Raw genomic sequence first — 23,410 nt, 5'->3', positions numbered from 1 at the left:
AAAAATGAAAAAATAGAATCTCAGCAAAAAAAATGGAAAGTCTCAGCAAAGAAATAGAAGATATAGAGTCAAACAGAAATTTTATAAGTAAAAAAAATACAACACCAAAATTAAAAACTCGATGGAAGGACTCAATAGCAGAATGAAGGGGACAGAGAAAAGAATGAATGAACTGGAAGATATAACAATAGATATTACATTTACATAATCTGAACAACAGAGAGAAAATAGGCTGAAAAAGAATGATCAGTCTCAGAAGAAAACAGCACAACGTTTTCAAGTGCTAAAAGAAAAGAACTGCTGGGGCCGGCCCGGTGGCGCAAGCAGTGAAGTGTGCGCACTCCGCTGCAGCAGCCCAGGGTTCACCAGTTCAGATCCTGGGCGTGCACCGACACACCACTTGCTAAGCCATGCTGTGGCGGCGTCCCATATAAAGTAGAGGAAGATGCGCATGGATGTTAGCCCACGGCCAGTCTTCCTCAGCAAAAAAGAGGAGGATTGGCATCGGATGTTAGCTCAAGGCTGGTCTTCCTCACAAAAAAAAAAAAGAAAAGAAAAGAACTGTCAACCCAGAATCCTATATCCAGTGAAAACATCCATCAGGAATGAAGAAGAGGGGGCCAGCTCGGTGGCACAAGCGGTTAAGTGCATGCGCTCTGCTGCGGCGGCGGGCCGCCGGTTCGGATCCCAGGCGCGTCCCGACGCACTGCTTGGCAAGCCATGCTGTGGCGGCATCCCATATAAAGTGGAGGAATATGGGCATGGATGTTAGCCCAGGGCCAATCTTCCTCAGCAGAAAAAAAAAAAAAAAGAGGAGGATTGGCAGATGTTAGCACAGGGCTGATCTCCTCACCAAAAAAAAAAAAAAAAAAAGGAATGAAGAAGAAATTGAGACATTCTCAGATGAAAGAAAACTAAAAGAATTTGTCAACAGGGGATCTATCCTAAAATAACAGGTAAAGGAAGTTCTCTAAAAAGAAAAGACAATAAAAGAATGAACCTTGGAACATAAAGAAGGAAGAACATGGTAAGCAAAAATATGAGCACCACAATAGACTTCCCTTCTTCTCATGTCTCTTCTAAATTATATTTTATAGTTGAAGCAAAAAGTATAAAACTGTCAGTGTGGTTCTTGTACTTCACTTGAACTGGTAAAATGGTACTAGTAGACTTTGATAAGTCATTTACACATAATATAATGCCTAGAGCAATCATTTAATTGATACATGCAAAACTTGTTATTTATTTGATAAATCAAAATGGAATTTGAAAAAATTTTAAAGAAACACACAAGAAGACAGGAAAAAAACAAACAGAGGAATGACAAACAGAGCAAACAAAAACCAAAAAATTAAATGGCAGATTTAGGCTCTAATACATCAATAATTACATTAAATGTAAATTTCCTAAATAACACCAAGACAGAGACTGGCAAAGTGAATTAAAAAACACTACTCAACTATATGCTTTCTATAAGAAGCACACTTCAAGTATAGTGACATAGGCCAGTTGAAAGTAAAAAAATGGAAAAAGATATATTTTGCAAACATTAACCAAAGAAGAACATGAATGATTATATTAATATCAGATAAAGTGGACTAACAGCAAAGAAATTTACCAAACACAGAGACAAAATGATAAAAGAATTACTCCATAAAGAAAACATATTAATCCTACATATGCATGCAGCAAACAATGGAGGTGCAAAATATGTGAACCAAAACAGAAAAGAAGAAGACAAATCCACAATTATAGTTGATAGAAAGACTCTCTCAACAACTGATAGAAAGACTAGACAGAAAATCAACAAGGATGTAGAAGAACTCAACAATACCATCAACTAACAGTATATAATCAACATTAATTGATGACTCAACCCAACAACAGTGGAGTACACCTTATTTTCAAGTGCCCAAAGAACATATACCAAAGTAGACCATATCCTAGGACATAAAACAATCTCAACAAATTAAAAAGAACTGAAATAATACCAAGTGTGTTGTCCAACCATAATGGTCTCAAACTAGAAATCAATAATTGAAAGATAACAGAAAAATGTTCAAACACTTGGAAACTAAACAACATAATTCTAAATAACCCATGGGTCAAAGATAAAGTTTAAATGAAAATGAAAATACACTGAACTGAAAGAAAATAAAAATACAACATATCAAAATCACAGCTAAAGTAACATTGAAAGAGAAACTTACGTCGCTAAATATATACATAAGAAAAAAGGAAAAATCTCAAATTAATAGTCTAATCTTCCACCTCAGGAATCTAGAAAAAGAAGAGAAAAATAAACTGAAAGAAAGCATAGGAAAAGAAATAAAGAGCAAAAAACAGTGAAATTGAAAACAAAAAAAAGAGAAAATCAAACAACAAAGAGCTGGTTCTTTGAAAATATCAATTAAATTGACAAATCTCTAGCAAGCCTCTCAAAGAAAAAAAAAAGAGAGAAAACACAAATTACCAATATCAGGATATATTGCCAACTCTGCAGACATCAAAAGGATAATAGGGATTACTACAAACATCTATCTATGCATAGATTTTACAACTTAGATGAAATGGGCCAATTTCTCAAAAAAAAAACTAATGACCACAAGTCACCCATTATGAAATAGATCATTTGTATAGCTCTGTAACTATTAAGAGAATTGTATTGGTAATTTAAAAACTCCCCCAAAACAATCTTCAAGCACTGATGGTTTTGCTGGAGAATTCTATCACATGTTTAAAAAAGAACTGGGGCCGGCCCCGTGGCTTAGCAGTTAAGTGCATGCGCTCTGCTACAGGCGGCCTGAGTTCAGATCCAGGCATGCACAAACGCACCGCTTGTCCGGCCATGCTGAGGCAGCGTCCCACATACAGCAACTAGAGGGATGTGCAACTATGACATACAACTATCTACTGAGGCTTTGGGGAGAAAAGGGGACTAAAAGGAGGAGGATTGGCAATAGATGTTAGCTCAGGGCTGGTCTTCCTCAGCAAAAAGAGGAGGATTGGCATGGATGTTAGCTCAGGGCTGATCTTCCTCACCAAAAAAAAAAAAAAAAAAAAAAGCCTTTCACTGGCTTTAAAAAAAAAGAACTAACACCTATTATACATAATCTTCTCCAGAAATTAAAAAAGGAAGGGATGGTTCTCAATTTATTTTATGAAGCTAGTATTACCCTGATACCAAAACCAAAGAAAGAATGAAAAAAATAAAACTACATAGCAATATCCCCCATGAATATATATGCAAAAATCCTTAACAAAATCTTAGCAAACAGAATTAAACAATATATAAAAAGAATTATACACCATGACCATGTGGGGTTTATTCAGGGATGCAAGGCTGGTTGAGTATATGAAAATCAGTCAATGTAATCCACCATACTCACAGGCTATAAAAGAAAAATCACACGATCATGTCAATTGATGCAGAAAAAGCAGTTGACAAAACCCAATAACCATTCACAAAAAAAACCTCTCAGAAATAGAGGAGAACTTCTTCACTTGATAAAAACTATCTACTAAAAACCTACAGCTAACGTTGTACTTAATAGTGAAAGACTGAATTCTTTTTCCATTAGACAGGAACAATCCAAGGATGTCCACTTTAATCATTCTTATTCACCATAGAAGTTCTAGCCAGTGCAGTGAGGCAAGAAAAGCAAATAAAAGGCACACAGTATGGAAAGAAAAAAATAAAACAGCATATATTTGTAGATGACATGATTATCTACATAGAAAATTCCAAGGAATCTACAAAAAAAAACAAAAACAAAAAAACCCTCCCAGAACTAGTAAGTGATTTCACTTAAGTTGCAGGGTACAAGATAAGCAAAACTGAAATGTGTTTCTATGTACTAACTAACAATGGATACCAACATTTACAAGCATTGAAAGAAAAAAAGGAAAAACTTAGGTTTTGTTAAATCTGACAAAACATATACAGAGTTGTATGCTGAAGAATACAAAAATGCTGATGAAAGTAATCAAAGAAGCTCTAAATAAACAGAGACATACCACATCCATGGACTGGATGACGTTGTCACATAGTAAAAATGTCAATTCTCTCTAAATTGATATAAAGGCTTAGCACAATTCCTATCAAAATCCCCACAATGTTTTTAATATATATTTGAGAAAGAATGCCAATTATACACAATCTCTTTGAGAAGAATAGAAAAGGAGAGGACATTTCCCAATCATTTTATGAAGCTAGTATTATTCTGATAAAATCTGACAAAGAAAGTAGAAAGAAAGAAAGAGAGAGAGAAGGAAGGAAGGAAGGGAGGAAGGGAGGGAGGGAGGAAGGAAGGAAGGGAGGAAGGAAGGGAGGAAGGAAGGAAGGAGGGAAGGAAGAACTATCGATCAATATTCCTCAAAAATATAGATGCAAAAATATATATTTATAACCATAAATTATTTTAAAATTTATATGAAAAGGCAAAGAAATAATATTAGCTAAAACAACCTTTAAAGAAAGAAGAAGAAAGTGGGAGTTTACTCAATTTCAAGACTTATCATCTCCAAATTGGAAAGGAAGAAGTGAAACTGTCACTATTTGCAGATGACATGATGTTATATATAGAAAACCCTAAAGAATCCACCAGAAAACTTTTAGAAGTAATAAACGAATATGGAAGAGTTGCAGGATACAAAATCAACATACAAAAATCAGTTGCATTTCTGTACACTAACAACGAAGTAGCAGAAAGAGAAATTAAGAATACAATCCCATTTAAAATTGCAACAAAAAGAATAAAATACCTAGGAATAAACTTAACCAAAAAGGTGAAAGAGCTGTACACCGAAAACTATAAAACATTTCTGAAAGAAATTGAAGAAGACATAAAGAAATGGAAAGATATTCCGTGCTCTTGGATTGGAAGAATTAACATAGTTAAGATGTCCATACTTCCTAAAGCCATCTATAGATTCAATGCAATCCCTATCAAAGTTCCAACAACATTTTTCACAGAAATAGAACAAAGAATCCTAAAATTTATATGGAACAACAAAAGACCTCAAATAGCTAAAGGAATCCTGAGAAAAAAGAACAAAGCTGGAGGTATCACACTCCCTGATTTCAAAATATACTACAAAGCTATAGTAACCAAACAGCATGGTACTGGCACAAAAACAGACACACAGATCAATGGAATAGAATCGAAAGCCCAGAAATAAACCCACACATCTATGGACAGCTAATCTTTGACAAAGGAGCCAAGAACATACAATGGGGAAAAGAAAGTCTCTTCAACAAATGGTGTTGGGAAAACTGGATAGCCACATGCAAAAAAATGAAAGTAGACCCTTACCTTACACCATACACAAAAATTAACTCCAAATGGATTAAAGACTTGAATGTAAGACCTGAAACTGTGAAAGTTCTAGAAGAAAACATAGGCAGTACGCTCTTCGACATCGGTCTTAGCAACATCTTTTCAAACACCATGTCTGACCGGACAAGAGAAACAATAGAAAAAATAAACAAATGGGACTACATCAAACTAAAAAGCTTCTGCACAGCAAAGGAAACCATCAACAAAACGAAAAGACAACCGAACAATTGGGAGAAGATATTTGCAAACCATACATCTGATAAGGGCTTAATCTCCAAAATATATAAAGAACTCATGCATCTCAACAACAAAAAAACTACCAACCCAATTAAAAAATGGGCAAAAGACCTGAACAGACATTTCTCCAAAGAAGATATACAGATGGCCAACAGACACATGAAAAGATGTTCAAAATCACTATCAGGGAAATGCAAATCAAAACTACAATGAGATATCACCTCACGCCCGTCAGAATGGCTATAATTAACAAGACAGGAAACATGTGTTGGAGAGGATGTGGAGAGAAGAGAACTCTCATACACTGCTGGTGGGAGTGCAAACTGGTGCAGCCACTATGGAAAACAGTATGGAGATTCCTCAAAAAAGCAAGGATAGAACTACCATATGATCCAGCTATTCCACTGTTGGGTATTTATCCAAAGAACTTGAAAACATCAATTCGCAAAGGTACATGCACCCCTGTGTTCATTGCAGCGTTATTCACAATAGCCAAGACTTGGAAGCAACCTAAGTGCCCATCAAGGGACAAATGGATAAAGAAGATGTGGTATATATACACAATGGAATACTACTCAGCCATAAGAAGCGATGAAATCCAGCCATTTGTGACAACATGGATGGACATTGAGGGTATAATGCAGAGTGAAATAAGTCAGAGGGAGAAGGTCAAATACCGTATGATTTCCTTTTAAGTAGTAGATAATAACAACAATAAACAAACACATAGGGACAGAGATTGGATTGGTGGTTACCAGAGGGGAAGGGAGGAGGGAGGAGGGTGAAAGGGATAATTCGGTACATGAGTGTGGTGATGGGTTGTAGTTAGTATTTTGGTGGTGAACATGACGTAATCTATGCAGAAATAGAAGTATAATGATGCACAGCTGAAATTTTTACAATGTTATAAACCAATGTTACAAACCAATGTTACTGCAATAAACAAAAAATTAAAAAAAAAAAACATTTAAACACTTAAATATAACATGAAGTCCAATGAAACTAATTTGTAAGCACACCACTTATGTGAAAGTTGCAGTATTACTGAATTGAAGATGGGGATTTTCAGAGTACCTACCTGTAATCATAATTATATTCTTATAAATGAACTATTATTTCACAGTTCCAGGTCCATATAATTGCAAAACACATTTAAAGTTTTCTCAGTTATTGATGTGAATGTTAAATTATCTGAAGCTATGACTAATTATTGAAAATGTTGCTAAAAATTATATAAAGCTTTCACAATATGACACAGCTTTGATTCACATGTAAGTGATGAATAATCAATGAATAAATACAAATATCCAAGGGAAAAAAAAAGACTTATCATGTAACTTCAGTGATGAAGGCTGGGTAGAACTGGTGGAGAGAATGACACAGAGATCAATGGAACAGAACAGAGAACCCAAAGGTAGACCCACACAAATATGCCCTACTTATTTTTAAAAAATTTATTGAGGTAAAATTCACATAACATAAAATTCCCCATTTTGACCATTTCAAAGCATACAATTCATTGCTTTTCAGTTACATTCACAATGTTGTATGACCATCACCACTATCTAATTTTGGAATATTTTCATCACCCCTAAAGAAACCTCATAGTCATTAAGCAGTCACTCCCCATTCATCCCTTTCCCAGCCCCTGACAACCACCAATCTGCTTTCTGTTTCTATGGATTTGCCTATTCTGAACACTTCATATAAATGGAATCATACTATATGTGGCATTTTGTGTCTGATTTCTTTAACTTTGTAGAATATTTTCAAGGTTCATCTATGTTGTAGCATATATCAGTACTTCATTCCTTTTATAGCTGAATAATATTCCACTGTATGATATATGACATTTTGTTTATTCATTCATCAGTTGATGACATCTGGGTGGTTGTCACTTTTTGGCTACTACGACTAATGCTACTATGAACATTTATGTACAAGTTTTTTTTTAAAACATTCTTTGCAATTTTCTTGGGCATATACCTCAGAGTGGAACCATCTCTTCATTTTCTTGATAGTATTCTTTGATGTACAAAAGTTTTTAATTTGGATAAAGTCCAATTTATTTAAATTTTCTTCTGTTGCTTGTGCCTTTGGTGTCTTATCTAAGAATTCATTTCAAATCCAAGATCATGAAGATTTACTCCTATATTTTCCTCTAAGAGTTTTATCATTTTAGCTTTTACACATAGGTCTTTGACCCATTTTGAGTTAAATTTTTGTATATGGTGTGATATGAGTTCAACTGCATCTTTTGCTTGTGTATATCCAGTTGTCCCAGCATCATTTGTTGAAAAGACTGTCCTTTTCAAACTGAATGGTCTTGGACCTCTTGTGGAAAGCCAACTGACCAATAGATGCATGGGTTTATTTCTGCACTCTCAATTCTAATCTATTGATCTACATGTGTATATTTGTACCTGTACCACACTGCTTTGTAGTAACAATGTAACTCTGTAGTAAGCTGTGGAAGTGTGAGTCTTCCAACTTCACTGTTTTTAAAGATTGTTTTGGCTACTCATGGTCCCTTGAAATTCCATATGTATTTTAGAATGATCTTGTTTTTTATGCAAAAAAGGCAGTTGTAATTTTGAGAAGTATTAATTGAATCCTTAGATCAATTTGGGGTGTATTGCCTTCTTAACATAAGGTCTTCAAATTCATCAACATGGGATGTCTTTCCATTTGTTATTGTCATCTTAAATTTCTTTCCACAATGTCTGTAGTTTTCAGCGTTCACATGTTCCACTTCTTTGGTTAAATTTATTCCTTGTATTTTGTTCTTTGTATACTATTGTAAATTTAATTGATTTTTTAACTTCTTTTTCAGATTGTTCATTGCTGGTATATAGAAATACAACTGATTTCTGTATGTTTAAACTGTTTCTTCCAAATTTGCTGAATTCAACTATTAGCTCTAATAGTTTTTTGTGAATTCCTTAGGATTTCCTATACATAAGATCATGTCATCTATGAATAGAGATAGTTTTACTTCTTCCTTTCCAATTTGAATGCCTTTTTTTGCTTGCCTAATTGCCATGGCTAGACCTTCCAGTACAATGTTGAACAGAAATGGTGAGAGTGGACATTCTTGTCTTGTCCTTTATGTTAGTGAGGAAGCTTTCAGTCTCTCACCATTAAGTATAACATTAACTGTGAGTCTTTCATAGATGCCCTGTATCAGATTGAGGACATTCCCTTTCATTCCTAGTTTGTTGAGTACTTCTATCACAAAAGGGTGTTATATTTTGTCAGATGACTTTGCTGCATCAATTGAGATGCACATGTGGTTTTTTTCCCTTCATTCTATTAATATAATATATTACATAGAACAATTTTTACATAAATGCATTCCTGGTATAAATCTCACTTGATCATGGTGTATAATCCTTTTAATAGGCTGCTAAACTTGGTTTGTTAGTATTTTTTGAGGATTTTGAACATTTTTTGAGGATATCCATAAGAGATATTGGTCTAAGTTTTCTTTTCTTGTGATGATTTAGTCTGGTTTTGGTGTCAAGGTAATACTGGCCTCACAGAATGATTTCAAAACCATTCCTTCGTCCACTATTTTTCAGGAGATTTGAGAAGGATTGGTGTTAATTCTTGACATATTTTACAGAATTCACCAGTGAAGCCAACTGGTCCTGGGCTCTTCTTTGTTGGGAGTTTTTTGATTACTAATTCATTCTCTCTACTTGTTACAGGTCTATTCAGATTTTCTATTTCTCCTTCAGTCAGTTTTGGTATTTTGTGTGTTTCTATGAATTCCTTAAGTTTATCTAGGTTATCTAATTTGTTGGCATAAAATGGTTTATAGAACTCTCTTATATTCCTTTTCATCATGTAAGGTTGGTAATAATGTCCCCACTTTTATTTGTGGTTTTAGTAATTTGAATTTTCTCTCTTTTGTTCTTGATCATTCTAGGTAAAGGTTTGTCAATTTTGTTGATCTTTTCAAAGAACCAATTTGTGATGTCATTTATTCTCTCTACTGTTTTTCTATTCTCTATTTCATTTATCTCCACTTTAATCTTTATTATTTCCTTCTGTCTGCTTGTTTTGGGTTTACTTTGCTCTTTTTTTCCCTAGTTTCTTAAGGTGGAGATTAGGTTATTGATTTGAGATTTTTCTTATTTTTAATGCAGGCAGTTTAGCTATGAATTTCCCTCTGAGCACTGCTTTTGCTACATTCCATATGTTTTAACACATTATATTTTTAAGTACTAGTGTTAATGTTATTAAGTACTAGTATCTAAAATATATAAAGAACTCTCAAGTTCAAGTAAAAAAAGCAAAGAATCCAATTAGAAAATGAACAAAAGACATAAATAAACATTTCCCTGAAGAGGACATACCAATGGCAAATAAGCTCAGGAAAAGATGTTCAACATTATACGCCATTAGGGAAATGCAAATTAAAACTACAATGAGATATCACTACACACCAAGTAGAATGGCTAAAATAAAAGATAGTGAAAACACCAATATACTGCCAAGGATATGGAGAAACTAGACCTCTTTCACGTTGCTGGTGAGGATGTAAAATGATATAGCTCTTCTAAAAAAACAGTTTGTCAGTTTCTTAGAAAACAAAAACAAAAACAAAAACAAAACCTACCATATGACCCAGCAACTGCACTCCTGGGCAATTATCCCAGAGAAGCGAAGATTTACATTCACACAAAAAACTGTAGATGAACGTCCATAGCAGCTTTATTCATAATAGCCAAAAGCTGGAAACAACCCAGATGTCCTTCAATGGGTGGGCTGTTAAACAGATTGTGGTACATCCATACCATGGAATACTACTCAGCAATAAAAAGGACCAAACTATTGACACATACAATGACCTCGATGAAGCTCCATGGAATTATGGTGAGTGAAAACAGCCAATCCCACAAGGTTAAATACTCTATGATTCCATTCATACAACATTCTTGAAATGGCAAAATTACAGAGATGAAGAACAGATTAATAGCTGACAAGAGTTAAGAAGGGAGTAGGAGCAGGAAGGAAGAATGTGTGCCTATAAAAGGGCAACAGGAGAGATCTTTGTGGCGATGGAAATGTTCTGTATCTTGACCGTATCAACATCAATATCCTGGTTGTGATAATTTTGCAAGATGTTAACACCTGCTAAATGGGTAAAGGGTACAGGGGAATCTCTCTGTATTATTTCTTTCAACTGCATGTGAATATATAATTAAGTTAAAATTTTTAATTCAAAAATCTCCATAGCTAATAGCAGGCCTGAATTTAGTGACTATAATGCATTCATGTGCAATTCTCAGCTCTGATCCTAACTTGCTTACATTTCAAATTAGGATTGCTTCTCCCATTTCAGCCAGAAAAATCCAAGACTATCCAACATTTCAAATACAGGATATGAAGTTCAACAAGTCATTCACTGGAAAGTCATAAATATTTAGGGGGTGAAAAGATGCAGAGGATTATATCTGATTCATAAGGATTAAATTGTCAGAGTGTTGCTGGATTTTTCCCCAAGTTTAATATGCCTGATGTAAGGTTTTGACTTCTGAGTGCAATATCCTTCTGGTAAAAAGAGGCCCAATGTCATTTATTTGACAGTGTTTTATTTAGAGTTGTGGGTGAAATTTCTCCTGGGGATGAAGACATATTTATTTTCTTTATTAGTTACCAGTGGTATGCACAGAATTTGGATCAAGATGAGCCCCCACACAGCAAAAAGAAATGGCTATCCTTGGCGCTGGAACTACAGCTGCTTGTGCAGTGACACACACAGCCCTGATGAGTGAACTCAGGTCCTTCAGTTTGCACGGGCACCTATCTCAGGAGAGACAGCAACTTGAAAAGACACATTCTTGGAGCATGAAGCCCATTACTATACAGTGCCGTTTTGCCGTCAAGGGAAGCAGCACTTAATAAAATCTCATGACCAGTGTTTCCTGCCGAGATGGATTTCACTTTTGCGTTGCTATTTTATTCACTACCGAAGCATAACACTGTACTTTGCTTGCATTCAATCTCAAAATGTTACAAAATCAAATCCAACTAAAATTATGCGACTAATTCTACAATCATCTTAAGGCATCCTGTCAAATCAGCTACCCTAAAATTATGAATGAAGAAATTTATTATATGCAACTTTGACACCTCATGTTTACATTTTTTATGATGGTGTACCCTATGTAAAACAATTTGGCCTGGAAACATGACACTAATGATACGGCGGGGGGACCCCCAGGAACAAGACTGCAACTTTAAGTCAATAAATCTGATTTCTAACTTGATGCCTAACAAGTGTCTAACTTGGTTTATGATTTATTAAATTATCTGAGGGGTGCAAAAGAGAAAATCACCTCGTTCTTCTGAACTCTAGCTTTCTGAGTACATAAAATGGACTTCCGGTAGGAAATTAAGATACAGAGCTGCATCTGTGACTACATACTTACTGCAATACCAAACAGAATCACTTGAGCCTCCTAACAGGCCAGTTACCCAAGGGAACCATGAATGACAATGGCGAATAGAAAACAGTGTTGATATCACTGAATCAGTACATCTGGGTGTAGATTTTTTTTAATGGGGAAAAAGGAATCGTGTTTTTTTATCCTGACAATGGTTTTAAAATAGTAAGACAGACTTGTCGAATCTTGGCTCCAGGAGCACAGGGACAATAGTCAACAGAAAATCAGTTCATTCATCTCTCTCAGTTGTCCTCCACCCGCCCAGCTTTCCCCAACACGAGTTCTTTGACAATGGTGAGAAAGTCTCCTCAGGAGGCTTCCCAAGTGGCTCTCCTTTACCTGTGATAACTTTAACTAGAAAGCTACTGTTCTATCATTCTGGACTGCTCTTAAAATTAGGCTTTTTAAAAACTTCATTTTCTATCCCAAATTTTTTTAAATCTACCAAGAATTTTCTCTCCTTCTTTCTCCTAAACCTCAAAGTACACCTCTCTCCAAAGCCTTCCCTGACTCTAGGAAAATAAGCTCCAACTATACAAACTCCAAAACAAATAATTTTTTTAATGTAACATAGTAACACATCACACAATGGAAAAGGAATACGATACATTCAATTACCCTTATTTTATTGGGTAATAGATTTTTTTTTCTAATTCTCATGTATGTGATTATTTTTCCATTACTGGTCATTTTTCATTTAAAAAATCTCGAAGGGGAGCATCAATCTATTTAATTGAGTTTACAGAGAGAAGCAAACACAGCAATCCAGACATGAAAGAGCATTATAGACCCTATGGCGTGGTGATGATGGTAGAATGTTTTCAAAGTGACAAGAAAAAGAAAGTATGGCTTCCTTTGTTCACATAATGTATTAATTTCATTAGTCAGTCAATACTATTGCGTATCACAAACAGCAACCACGTGCAAAGCCCAGGCAAGGTCTTGGCTTTCAGTAAAGCAGGATTAAAGTCAGCCTTGGAAAAATGCTGAGGGTAACAAAACTAAAGAAGCCCCACCTATTTCCAGAACGCTAAGGAATGAGTTTGAACCTAGAGCCTCAAATGCAAAAGTCCCCCAGGACCCAGAGGGGCCTTCCCACAGCTGACTCGCAGTAACTCGGAGAGTGTGGCTGGTAACATCCACTTTGAGTGTTGGCTGATCACAGCGAAGACTTTTTAAAGTGCTTAGGGTTCTTGGTGTTGAGGAGTGAACCCTTGCTGTGCAGATGCCTCAGATCTGCCCAATAAATTTCTCGCACCATGGATATTCGAACCACGCAGTAAAAGGGTTTGAGACAATGCAGATTCAAAAGCTGAATATTTCCTGCCTTCCTTTGTTTAAAATAAATCAATTGCATCTCCAACACTTCCCTAAAAGCTGAAGACCCTCCTCCCCTCACTTGCTGCAATGACTGGGAGAAGGGTTCTGCCCTCGTGCTGCACTGGACTTACACTCCCTGCACCATCCATCGACCTGACTCAGTCACAGGCCTCGCTCCGGGGCGACATTGAAGTGCAGAGTCAGCAGCACCAGACAGCCGGGAAGCAGGTGGGCACGCTTCCTGCAGGCACATGGTCGACTCCACTACTCTGCACTTTTCAAATTCTTGAACTGCTCAGCAAAATGTAACAGGACCCTGGGTAAAATTATGCACCACAGCATAATGAATAATAAGCTCAAACCAGTGCTATTTGAGAAATTCAACACACTGGAGTTCCTCAAAAGCGTCATCCTTCTGGAATATATTTGCATAATAGCTCATCACCACACCTGAAGTGTCAAATCTTACCCCTGGGTATGTGAGTGAGAGCTTTCTCATCCGTCAGCAAAACAGCAGGATGGCACCAGCTCATCATTTAGTTTTCGAGACATAACAGCATTCAGACGCAGACCCAGAATTCCAGTTGAGGAAATCCGAGGCTGAGAAGGGAGGTGGAAGGATTGGCCTGAGACACGGGGCCTGTCAGCCATAGAGCCAGGGAAGGCTCTCACGCCTAGTCTGCCACTCGAGCCTGGAGCTACAACAGGGGATGCGGGGCACCTTCTCTGGCATTCTTGACTATTTAAGCCAACAGAATTACAGCAATGACCTTTGTGCTGTCACTTCCCAAAAATAAAAGGTCTGGGGGAAGGATCCCTTTGATGAAAGCCATCCCTTGCTTTTTTTAGAAGTCTTTTGTTCAAGTGACAGAAAACCCAACTGAAATGGCTTAAGCAAAATATGGAATTCATTGGCTCACCCAGCTGAGAGGCTGATTGGGCCCAGCTGGACTCAGGGGCCAGGCTAGTGTCACCAGGAATCATTCTCTGTGTCTCTCAGCCTTGCATTCCTCTGTGTTCGCTGCATTATCAGGCCCTTCTCACCTTGTGGGGACAAGAAGGCTGCCAGCAGCATTAGGCTTGCATCCCACACCAGTGGGAAAGAGAGGATTTGCCTTCCCCGCAGGTCTCCCATCTCCCAAAGTCCCAGCACTCACTCCGGCCAGGTAGGAACAACAGATCCCTGAAACTCTGGGTTCACATCTTGTCTATTGCCTTGGCCCATGTGGCCACAGTCTCACTTGCTTGTCTGTTCCTTGCTTACCTGTGGCCTAAAGCCCAGGAAAATATTTTACGCAGAGCTAAGTTTTCAAGAGGGAAATGAAATATGAGGCAGGCACTGCACTGCCCTAAGTGCATAGCCTCAGGCCACAGGTCCCCCGCTACCTAGCTGAGGTTTACTGTACTAAACCCTTGAGCTCCTGAGTCTGTCTTAACACCTCCATTTCATTGCACATAACTAAGAACGTTTCTTGCTGCTATAGCTCTACTTCTGTCACTTTTGGAAAGTTCGAGACTTGCTCCATATTCCTGCCCTGGCTGTATCTATAAGTCCCAGGACCCACTGCCTCCCTAGATGTGGCCCTGAAGGAGCTAAGCAGTGTTAATCCCTAAACACATCTCTTTTATCAATAGACACACATATGCAATCTCCAAGTGACTCCCAAGCATTTTTAAATTGCTCAAAACTCTCACATTTATATATGCATCCAGACAACTCGGAGTCCCTTCTGGGGAGGAGGATTCCCAAAAACTTACCATTAGCTCCTAGGAAAAGAGAGGGCATTTCTTGATCCCTTTCATAGATGTATAAAGTTATTTAACACCCTGGAACACTCAGGGCAAGGGTGGCCTCAAATTGGAATTTCTCAAATTGCCCATTTAGAAAGAAAATTGCATCTGAATTAATCAGTGTTACTCCCTTTCTGGGCCTGAGATTTTATTCAGAATCGCAGGCTTGTTGCCCATGAGGGTCATCGAGGCTGCATTCTGCTCTAATTTCGTGGCTACAGACCTGGAAAGGCCTGGAACCAAAGTGCCCCACCTGACATTATTGGTGATCATCGGTTCCCCAGTATGAGAGGTCTCACAATCACGGCTCTGGCCATGCTGGATAGCAGGCCACCCCCGAAGGGCTCCTCATGCCTCCCCGCTTGGGGTCTGGAGCTGCTGAGAACCAGGCCAGGCCACAGCACACAACCAGGGCCTCTTGAAGGAGGCAGTCCCACTGAGAACCGCTGCGCCCTGCCTCCATCACACGCAGAAGCACCAGGAAGACCCCTTGAGACACGGAAAGACAAGCTTGCCAACAGACGACTGTTCCAGACCTCACAAAGCGGCCCCTCACCAGCTCTCATACAGCCTGAAGAGGGGGCTCCATGCTCTTGAGCTACGAGCCCTCTGTGGTCCAGTTATCACAACTGTGAAGCTCAGTCTAATGATTTTAAGACCAGTCTTGAGAGTCTTGTTAGTTCTGACCGCCCAAGGAACCACCGTCTGCTTCTGAGGAGCACTTTGAAGGTGACAGGGAACACAGCCCCCTTCAGGAGCACCTGGAGCTCTCCTGCCCTGGGAGCGGGCGGCACAGTGCTTCCCTCAGGGCCTGAAAGAAGCCCTCCTGGAGTAAGGCACACTCAGCAAGTGGCCTCGGGCCCTGGGCTGCGACCCCAGTCCCCTCCAGACAGGCTGCTGTGAAGGCAACCTCTCTTTCTAGTCACAAGCAAATGCTTTAACTGGCATTCACTGATTTTTACTTTTTTCTTTTTTGTGTGTGTGGGAGGCATTTGAGAGGCTTCAGGACATGAAGGAAAGTGCTCCGGGCTTGGAATAAGACCGGACCTTGGTTAATATCTTGGCTCAGCTGCTGACTTGTTCTGTGACCAGGGAAGAAACTTCCCTGAGTTTCTTTTTTCTGATCTGTGAAATGAGAAAAACGAAATTCTACTTCCTGAGTAGGTATGAGGACTAGAATGAATATATTTGAGGAGGTGAGCAGGTGTTCAATAAATACAGAAAGATGAGGATTGCTGCTGCTGCTGCTGCTTTGCGCTGGCTACCTTTATTATTATCACGAATAATAATACAACCAGGGCCCAACATCCTGCTAGGGAGGGATCTGAGAGCTGGAATAGCCCTGAGACATCTGACAAAGGAGCTTCATGACTTTTATCTCAACAGTAACTAAATATGTCCAGGCACTTTGTAAACATACCCAAATAAATTAGAGGGTAGCGTAATTGCAAGTTGAAATATGTAAATCTCTCCCCTGCATAACTGCAAATTTTATTATAGTGCTGCATTTTACTAGTAACCCATAAGCCATATACTCTTCCTGCTTTGTACTTAAGAAAAAAAATTGCCTTTTGAGAAGCTCGATGTTTGGACAAAGATCTCACAATCCATGCTTAAAACAGCTCAGGAGGTAGAGAATATTCCACAAAATCCTCTCCATTCTGAAAAAGGTAAAAAATAAAGTGTGAAGTTGAGAACTTCTTTCTTTGACTGTCTTAAACCCAGTCAGTCATCCCCGGCTCTGTCTTCGTTATCATCATTAACAAATCAAGAATGAAGACCCAGATGGTGACAGGTAATCCCATGTGCACATAGCATAAGTGAGGGGGCTGGAGAGATGAGGAACGACTGAAATCAACCTCTATGGACTGGAATGTTGAGTTAATGCCAACAAGTTGAGAGTTGATAGAGGAAATGTAAATTTCTGATTTTCAGTAAAACACACTAAGATTGGGATGATGAAGACTTGGCTTGGCATTACTTGAGTAAAATAATTGAGAGGTTTTAGATTTTGAGAGGCATAAAGGAGAGCAGAACACCTGGCTCACAGGAAGTAACAGGTCCCTCTACTGCGAGCTGAGTAGATGACATTTGGAGCAGGCTAAAGAGGGGAGGGTTAGGGATAACACAGAAAACATCTGGATGAGGGTGGCTAGGATGCCCAGGATCTAGACCATTTCACATAAAGAAGAGTTAAGGATGTTTAGCATGAAGAAGAGGGCAGAGAAGGGGAGGAGAGCTGCCTTCAAAATGGTAAAGGATGGAATGTGCAGGAGGCAGGAGGATGCTGGTTGCTCCAGGATCAGCAGGTGTATCCAGGTGTGTGTGGTATCCAGGTGATACCACAAGGAAAAGATTCGGAATGGTGAAGAGCCCATAGCTGTAGCAGACAAAGCTCACAGAGCTGCCTAGTGAGGCACAAGGTCTGCTCCACCTAGAGTAGGAAGAGGCCGGAGGACCTCCTTCCGTAGATAGTACAGAGGGGATTCTGTAATTCCAAGGGTCCGTGCTAGCCTCACTTCTATATTACAAAAGAAGGGTCTGGGCAATAAGACAGTAAGATTCACAAGACTCCACTGAGACTAGTTGAAATATTTTGATCATATATTTTGTTGTGTGATAAACCACAAAATAGTGGTGCTTTAGAGATCTTGTTTTTCCACTAAGGCAGTTATAATGCTCAAAGAACAGAACCTGGGCTCTGTGGCTGGCTGAGGCATCAAAATAGACAGAGTGCCTAATATTTATGGGGTGTCTCACAGCATGCTGGCTGTGGATCTGATGTTACATGGTCTACACATGTGTCCTTTCACTGGTTGATATGATAGTGTTCTATCATTTCAGAAAGAATTTCAGGTAAGTTGCAAGGATACATAAAATACATCAAGATATAACTGAATTAAACATTGAATGAGGGCCGGCCCAGTGGCATAGTGGTTAAGTTCGCATGTTCTGCTTCGGCAGCCCTGGGTTCACCAGTTCGGATCCTGGGCACAGACCTACTCACCGTTCATCAAGCCATGCTGAGGTGGCGTCCCAGATGGAAGAAATAGAAGGACCTACAACTAGGATATACAACTATGTACTGGGGCTTTGGGGAGAACAAAGAAAAAGAGGAAGATTGGCAAGAGATGTTAGCTCAGGGCCAGTCTTCCCCAAAAGAAAAACTTGAATGAAAGAAGATAGAAATAGGGAAGGAGAACAAAATGAGGCCAGGAATAAAGATAGAAATGCTGTACACAGAAATGACCTGCACATTTACCACAGTGAACCATGTCTCATTTGGTGTTTATGACTTCTGGGAGGCACATAGAGACAATCATCCCATTTTACAGATGAGTTAACTGAGGCTCACAGGCTGAATAATTTCCCAAAGTCAAACACCTAACCAAGTAGATGGGCTGGGATTTTAATGGAGGTCTGACTGACCACCACGCTTATGCTTTCTGATGTACCATCACGGCCTCAGGTAGAGCTGAGGATTAAGTCTGCTGATTATCTTCTTGCTGACTAGGGTGGGATCAAGCACACAGAATACAGAGTTGATGTTTTTGTGGACCAGTCACATAGAGTGATTCCTGTTAGATAAGCCTAGCATAGTGCCCTCACCTGGATGCTTAATGCCTATCTGCTGACAAGGATAACACCCAGAATGACTTAATATTTTTAAACCAATCTGGAGAGTATCATAGAAATGTAATAACTATGAAAGCTATATTTGCCTTTCAGGTAGTTGTTACACATGTCTCCTTATAGGTATTTTACATTTTATAGAAGACTTTTGATGTATCAAAACAAAATCATTGTCAATGGGACTATTCATTCTTTAGAGCTGAAGACAGTCAGCTCCTTTAGGACCAAGACATTTGCTGAGATAACCAGGGACAGGAGTCAAGTACTTTCCAGCCTAAACATCTGTTTCATGTTAATGACAAAGTTTGGCTATTGAGTGATTGTTTAAATATAAAGAGAAGGATGATAAATCATAATACCAGAATTTGTTTCTAAAAGTTTTTAAAATACTCTGACATAGGGGGCTTTATCAACACAAGGCACTATTATTACAGTGCATCTGCTATCATTGCCTGTAATTTAAATGGAGGCACCAGGCAGAGCTCATCAAGACAGATTTTAAAGACCTCGTTAGTCAAGAACACATCAGTTTAAGAGAGAACTTTCTAATGGCAAATGAAACCCAGATTGAGATGTCCTTTCCCTTTTACATAATATTGTTGGACTTAATTCATTTAAGAACTATGATAGAATACCTACCACGTGCATGACCCCATAGGGAGACAAAGATGAAAAATAAACAAGTCCAGACTTGGAGGGAAATGCAGTCTATACCAATCCTGGGAAGAATTTACTGATGGCCACAGAGCAAAGCTATATTCTAAAGATGACTGCGACAGTACCTCTCACCCTACAAGTTCTTGAAGCTTACCACTCATCCATCAAGAGGTGGAACACAATTTCCTTCCCTTTGAATCTGGATGGCTGTGGATGGAAAACGGAGAGGTGGAGGGAGGGAAGGGCATTCTATGCAAAGGGCACAGCCCAAGTAAATGTTTGAAAAGGAAAATCCACAATATGTGATGTATGAAAGAGTGTTGTGGGAGACAGGCTAGAAAATGAGGTTAAGACTGAAGAGGGTCTATATCTGTGCTGTCCAATATGGTAGCCTCTAGCCACAGGTGGCTATTTAAATTTAAATTAATTAAAATTAAACAGAATTAAAAATTCAGTTTCTTAGTCACACTAGCCCCATTTCAAGTGCTCATTAGTCACATGTGGCTGGTGGCTACCATATTGGACAATGCAGATATAGGCCATTTTCCTCAGCACAGAACTTCTTACTGGACAGTGCCAGCCTAGGTGGCATTTCTCCTTGTTTCTCGGGCAGCAATGAGCCACCTCAGGCTTTTGAGACAGGACACAACCTGGTGCCACGTGTGGGGAATCGACTAGAGAGTGGGTTAGTTAGGAGGGCAGAGGACACGTTTGTCATCCGCCCCCCTGAGGAGCAATGCTGGGAACAGGAAGTCTGCGGATTTCAGCCAGCCCAGGCTGAGGAAGCAGCCGACCCAGAGTTATCAGGTAGCTGGTGACTGACCTATCGGTTCCTTAGAGTATTCAAATGGCTTCATTACAGTGCAGGGCTCACTGGAGGCTTGCAAAAACCAAAGCCAGCTTTAGAAGGCCTGAAATAAAACCCGGAGGACTGGAAAGTGAGAGAGCAGGGGTGGAAAGGGAGAGGAGGCCACGAAAAGGGAACGTAAGTGCCTCTCACCACACCCCCAGGTTGGGGGTGGCGGACCTGGGCACCCAGAGGGCAGAATGTGCTCACCAAAGCTCCAGAGGAGAGGGCCTTTTAAAGTGATGGGACAATAAGGAAACAGTTACACAGAATCGATTACACTAACCGACTGCTCCTTTGTATCAAACTGAAAAGGAGGTAATGGGAACAGCTACATAGACATCCTCAAGTAAGAACCCTAGAAGTCACTAGTATTGGAAATAAAAACCAGCGGTTTAAGATAGACAGAATGAGCTTTCCAGAGCGTTTGCAGGGATCCAGACGAGATTTCCTGCCATTTCCTTTCCTGGTACCCACCACTCTTACTGTCCTGAATTCCAACGCTGATTTTTTAAGCAGACGGGCCACAAGACTCTGTATTATGATGCTTGACACAAGACGACCACAGACCTTCAGCTGACTGCGTTTTGTGTCAGGAACTTTCCCCCCAGAAGGACAGAGCATTTTCTCCAACTTGGCTCCTTCAGAGAGACCTAGTAAAGGCTTCTCCATTCCCCCTTCTGTGGGGAAGCTTTAAACCTTTAAAACCCTGTCCAGCTCAACGGGGGTGCGTTTTGCTCATATCAAATCCTTCTAGGCCAGAAAGACCGGTTCCTAACTTATCTGAGAACAGAAGACAAAAAGAAACCTTTTGTATTGAAGATCAAGTTTAAAATACCTTGCACTTTCCTGCATAGCTAAAAGCACAAGATATTGCCACTCCTTTTATTTACAAGCGTTTGCACTTGCCAGAAGTGTGATTTTCAGAGCTCCAAAACGGTGCCCCAAATTGTTTTCTCCTAAAAAAGCCTAAAAACAAGCCAGTGCTGGTAGTTTTATTCTACTCTGGCTCTGTAAATATGCACAAGATCTCTTTAGACAAACGCAAAAGAGGACTCTTGTTGATGACGAAAATCAAGATGACTTTACTTGCACTGCAAAAAGCCCACTTCTCTTAGAATATGAGGAATCTGCCAGGAACACAAGGGGCCTCCCGCACTTCTTCATGGTCTCCCAGCACTGGCTCGCCGTGGGGTGCTCTGGTTTGGTTAGTTTTCCCCAGCGCACCCTTAAATGTGAGCTCGTCGGGATGCGACGCACTTAGTCATGGTAAACACCTGTTAGCGTGGGTCAAGTGGGGACAGAGACCTCTATGCAGAACAGTCAGAGAAGAATCACCCCGGCGCAGGCTCCCACAGTGCTTACACTGCACCAGGCCCTCTTCTAAGTGCTTCACCTAAGTTAACTCATCTTCTCCTCACAATTCCATGAAGCAGGTCTTATTATTTTGCCCCCATTTTAGAGAAGAGGAGAGAGAGGCCTGAGGTCACCAGTTTAAGGCAGCAGAGGTGAGGTGAGGTGTGAGCCCAGGCAGGCTAGCCCAGGCTGTGTTTAATCACTGTGCCCTACTCCTGCCCCAGACAGACGCGTGTTTTGTGTTCACAGAAACCATCTAAGGGGAGAAACAGAAACTACAGATCTCCTAACTTATCGTTGGCCTCTGTGAGACACAAAGGGGGCATTGTAAAGTGTTAGAGCTGTGCAAAATATAGACACATTATAGGAAATGGATTCGGGTTTATACGGCACAGCGCAGGCATGGCTAGTAGACTGCGGCTAAGGTGGCCTGAAATGTAGTCAGGCCCCCAGCTGAAGACAGGCTGGCTCACCAGGCTTTCTTCCTTCTCTGTTCTCAGGCCCTTCCCCCCACAGACCATTAAGAGTTGCTGAAAATTACTTAGTGAACCATTCCTCCTCTCTCTTCACCTTCCCTTGAAAATAACTGCCCCCACTCCATCGCTGTTTGCTAGAGGAAATTTATGACCGACCAGTCCAAATAGTCAAGAAAACGTGCATAAATCATCTTCTACAAGTTTAATGGTGCTGAGAAAAAGTGGCGTTCTCTTTATGTTAAGCTGTGATGCGGGTACACGCGTACATGACACGCATTTTTAGAATGCTCACAGAAGGGAACATATGCCATCCAGGGGCCATCTCGGCATGTCTCGGCATGTCAAATGACCTGACAATGGCTCCTTAAACAACTTTTCCTAGGGCAACAGCTAAAATTTGGCAGTGACAACTCATTTTTCCTTCACAACTCGTGAAACCTGGACTAGAACACAATTGTAATTTTCGATCAGTTATGTTTTGTCCTAAGCCTGGAAGTCCCCGTGGGCACCCACCCCACAGCAGGACGAAGCAAGAAGCCTGGACCTTTCATAGAGGAAGGTCAAGGAGCATCCAGAAGCCCAAATCTTAGTCAAGCAAGTTAGCATCACTTTTAGGATCTTACTTGTAGTTCTTCTCCCAGAATTTCACTGGCCTGACATACGACGTGATGAAAATGACACTCCCGAGAAATGGGCTCAATGGAGTAGAAAAGATGGATGTGGCAAACGTCTGAACGAAAAGCATGGCAGAATCTGAAAATTTTTGAGTTAAGGCGAAAAAATTTTTTCACCATTATATTTCCAAGTATCATTTCAGATTTTGACTAGTTTGCATTAAAACCATTTTCTCACCAAGGAAAGAAAGAAGGACACACACTTGATCTCTCTACATACATATTTGGAAATGTAAAACTTGCAGTAGTATCCCACTAGGTCTCATTTCACTACCACGAAAACCGAGCGATTCTCATAAAAATCCCAGCAGTCTCAGTATAATTCATGGCAAAGATTTAATATCTAAGGTTTGAAAAGAACAGTTTCTTTTTACTAAGATATCATTAGCTGAACAAAACACACTGTGGCACATGTACTAAAGTACTAAGTAGATTTATAAATAATTAATTAAATTACACCTTTCAAAATAAATAAATAGCACTGTTTGGGAAGGCAGCATCTCTGTTTTTCAAAGAATATTTTCCCACTATTCAAAAATACATATTCTTTGTCATACATTGAACACTAATGGCTCAATTAAAGTCACGTCTGGTTTAAAAGCTAAAAACCAATAAACCAGAAGTC

General features: G+C 39.5%; 1 protein-coding gene across 1 annotated transcript in view; it reads right to left on the bottom strand.

The window, feature by feature from the left end:
• Window positions 1–23,410, bottom strand: part of PCNX2 (pecanex 2) — a 302,893-nt gene that overhangs the window by 69,484 nt on the left and 209,999 nt on the right. Inside the window, exon 23 of the mRNA XM_004432376.3 lies at window positions 22,735–22,864. Coding sequence (XP_004432433.2) covers window positions 22,735–22,864 — 130 coding nt within the window. The remainder of the gene's footprint in view (window positions 1–22,734; window positions 22,865–23,410) is intronic.

This window comes from Ceratotherium simum, chromosome 6 (genome assembly GCF_057802395.1).
Source record: "Ceratotherium simum simum isolate JZ-2026a chromosome 6, ASM5780239v1, whole genome shotgun sequence".
Lineage (NCBI taxonomy): Eukaryota > Metazoa > Chordata > Mammalia > Perissodactyla > Rhinocerotidae > Ceratotherium > Ceratotherium simum.
The sequence above is the reverse complement of the archived record's forward strand: the minus strand, read 5'-3'. Positions and strand labels throughout refer to the sequence as shown.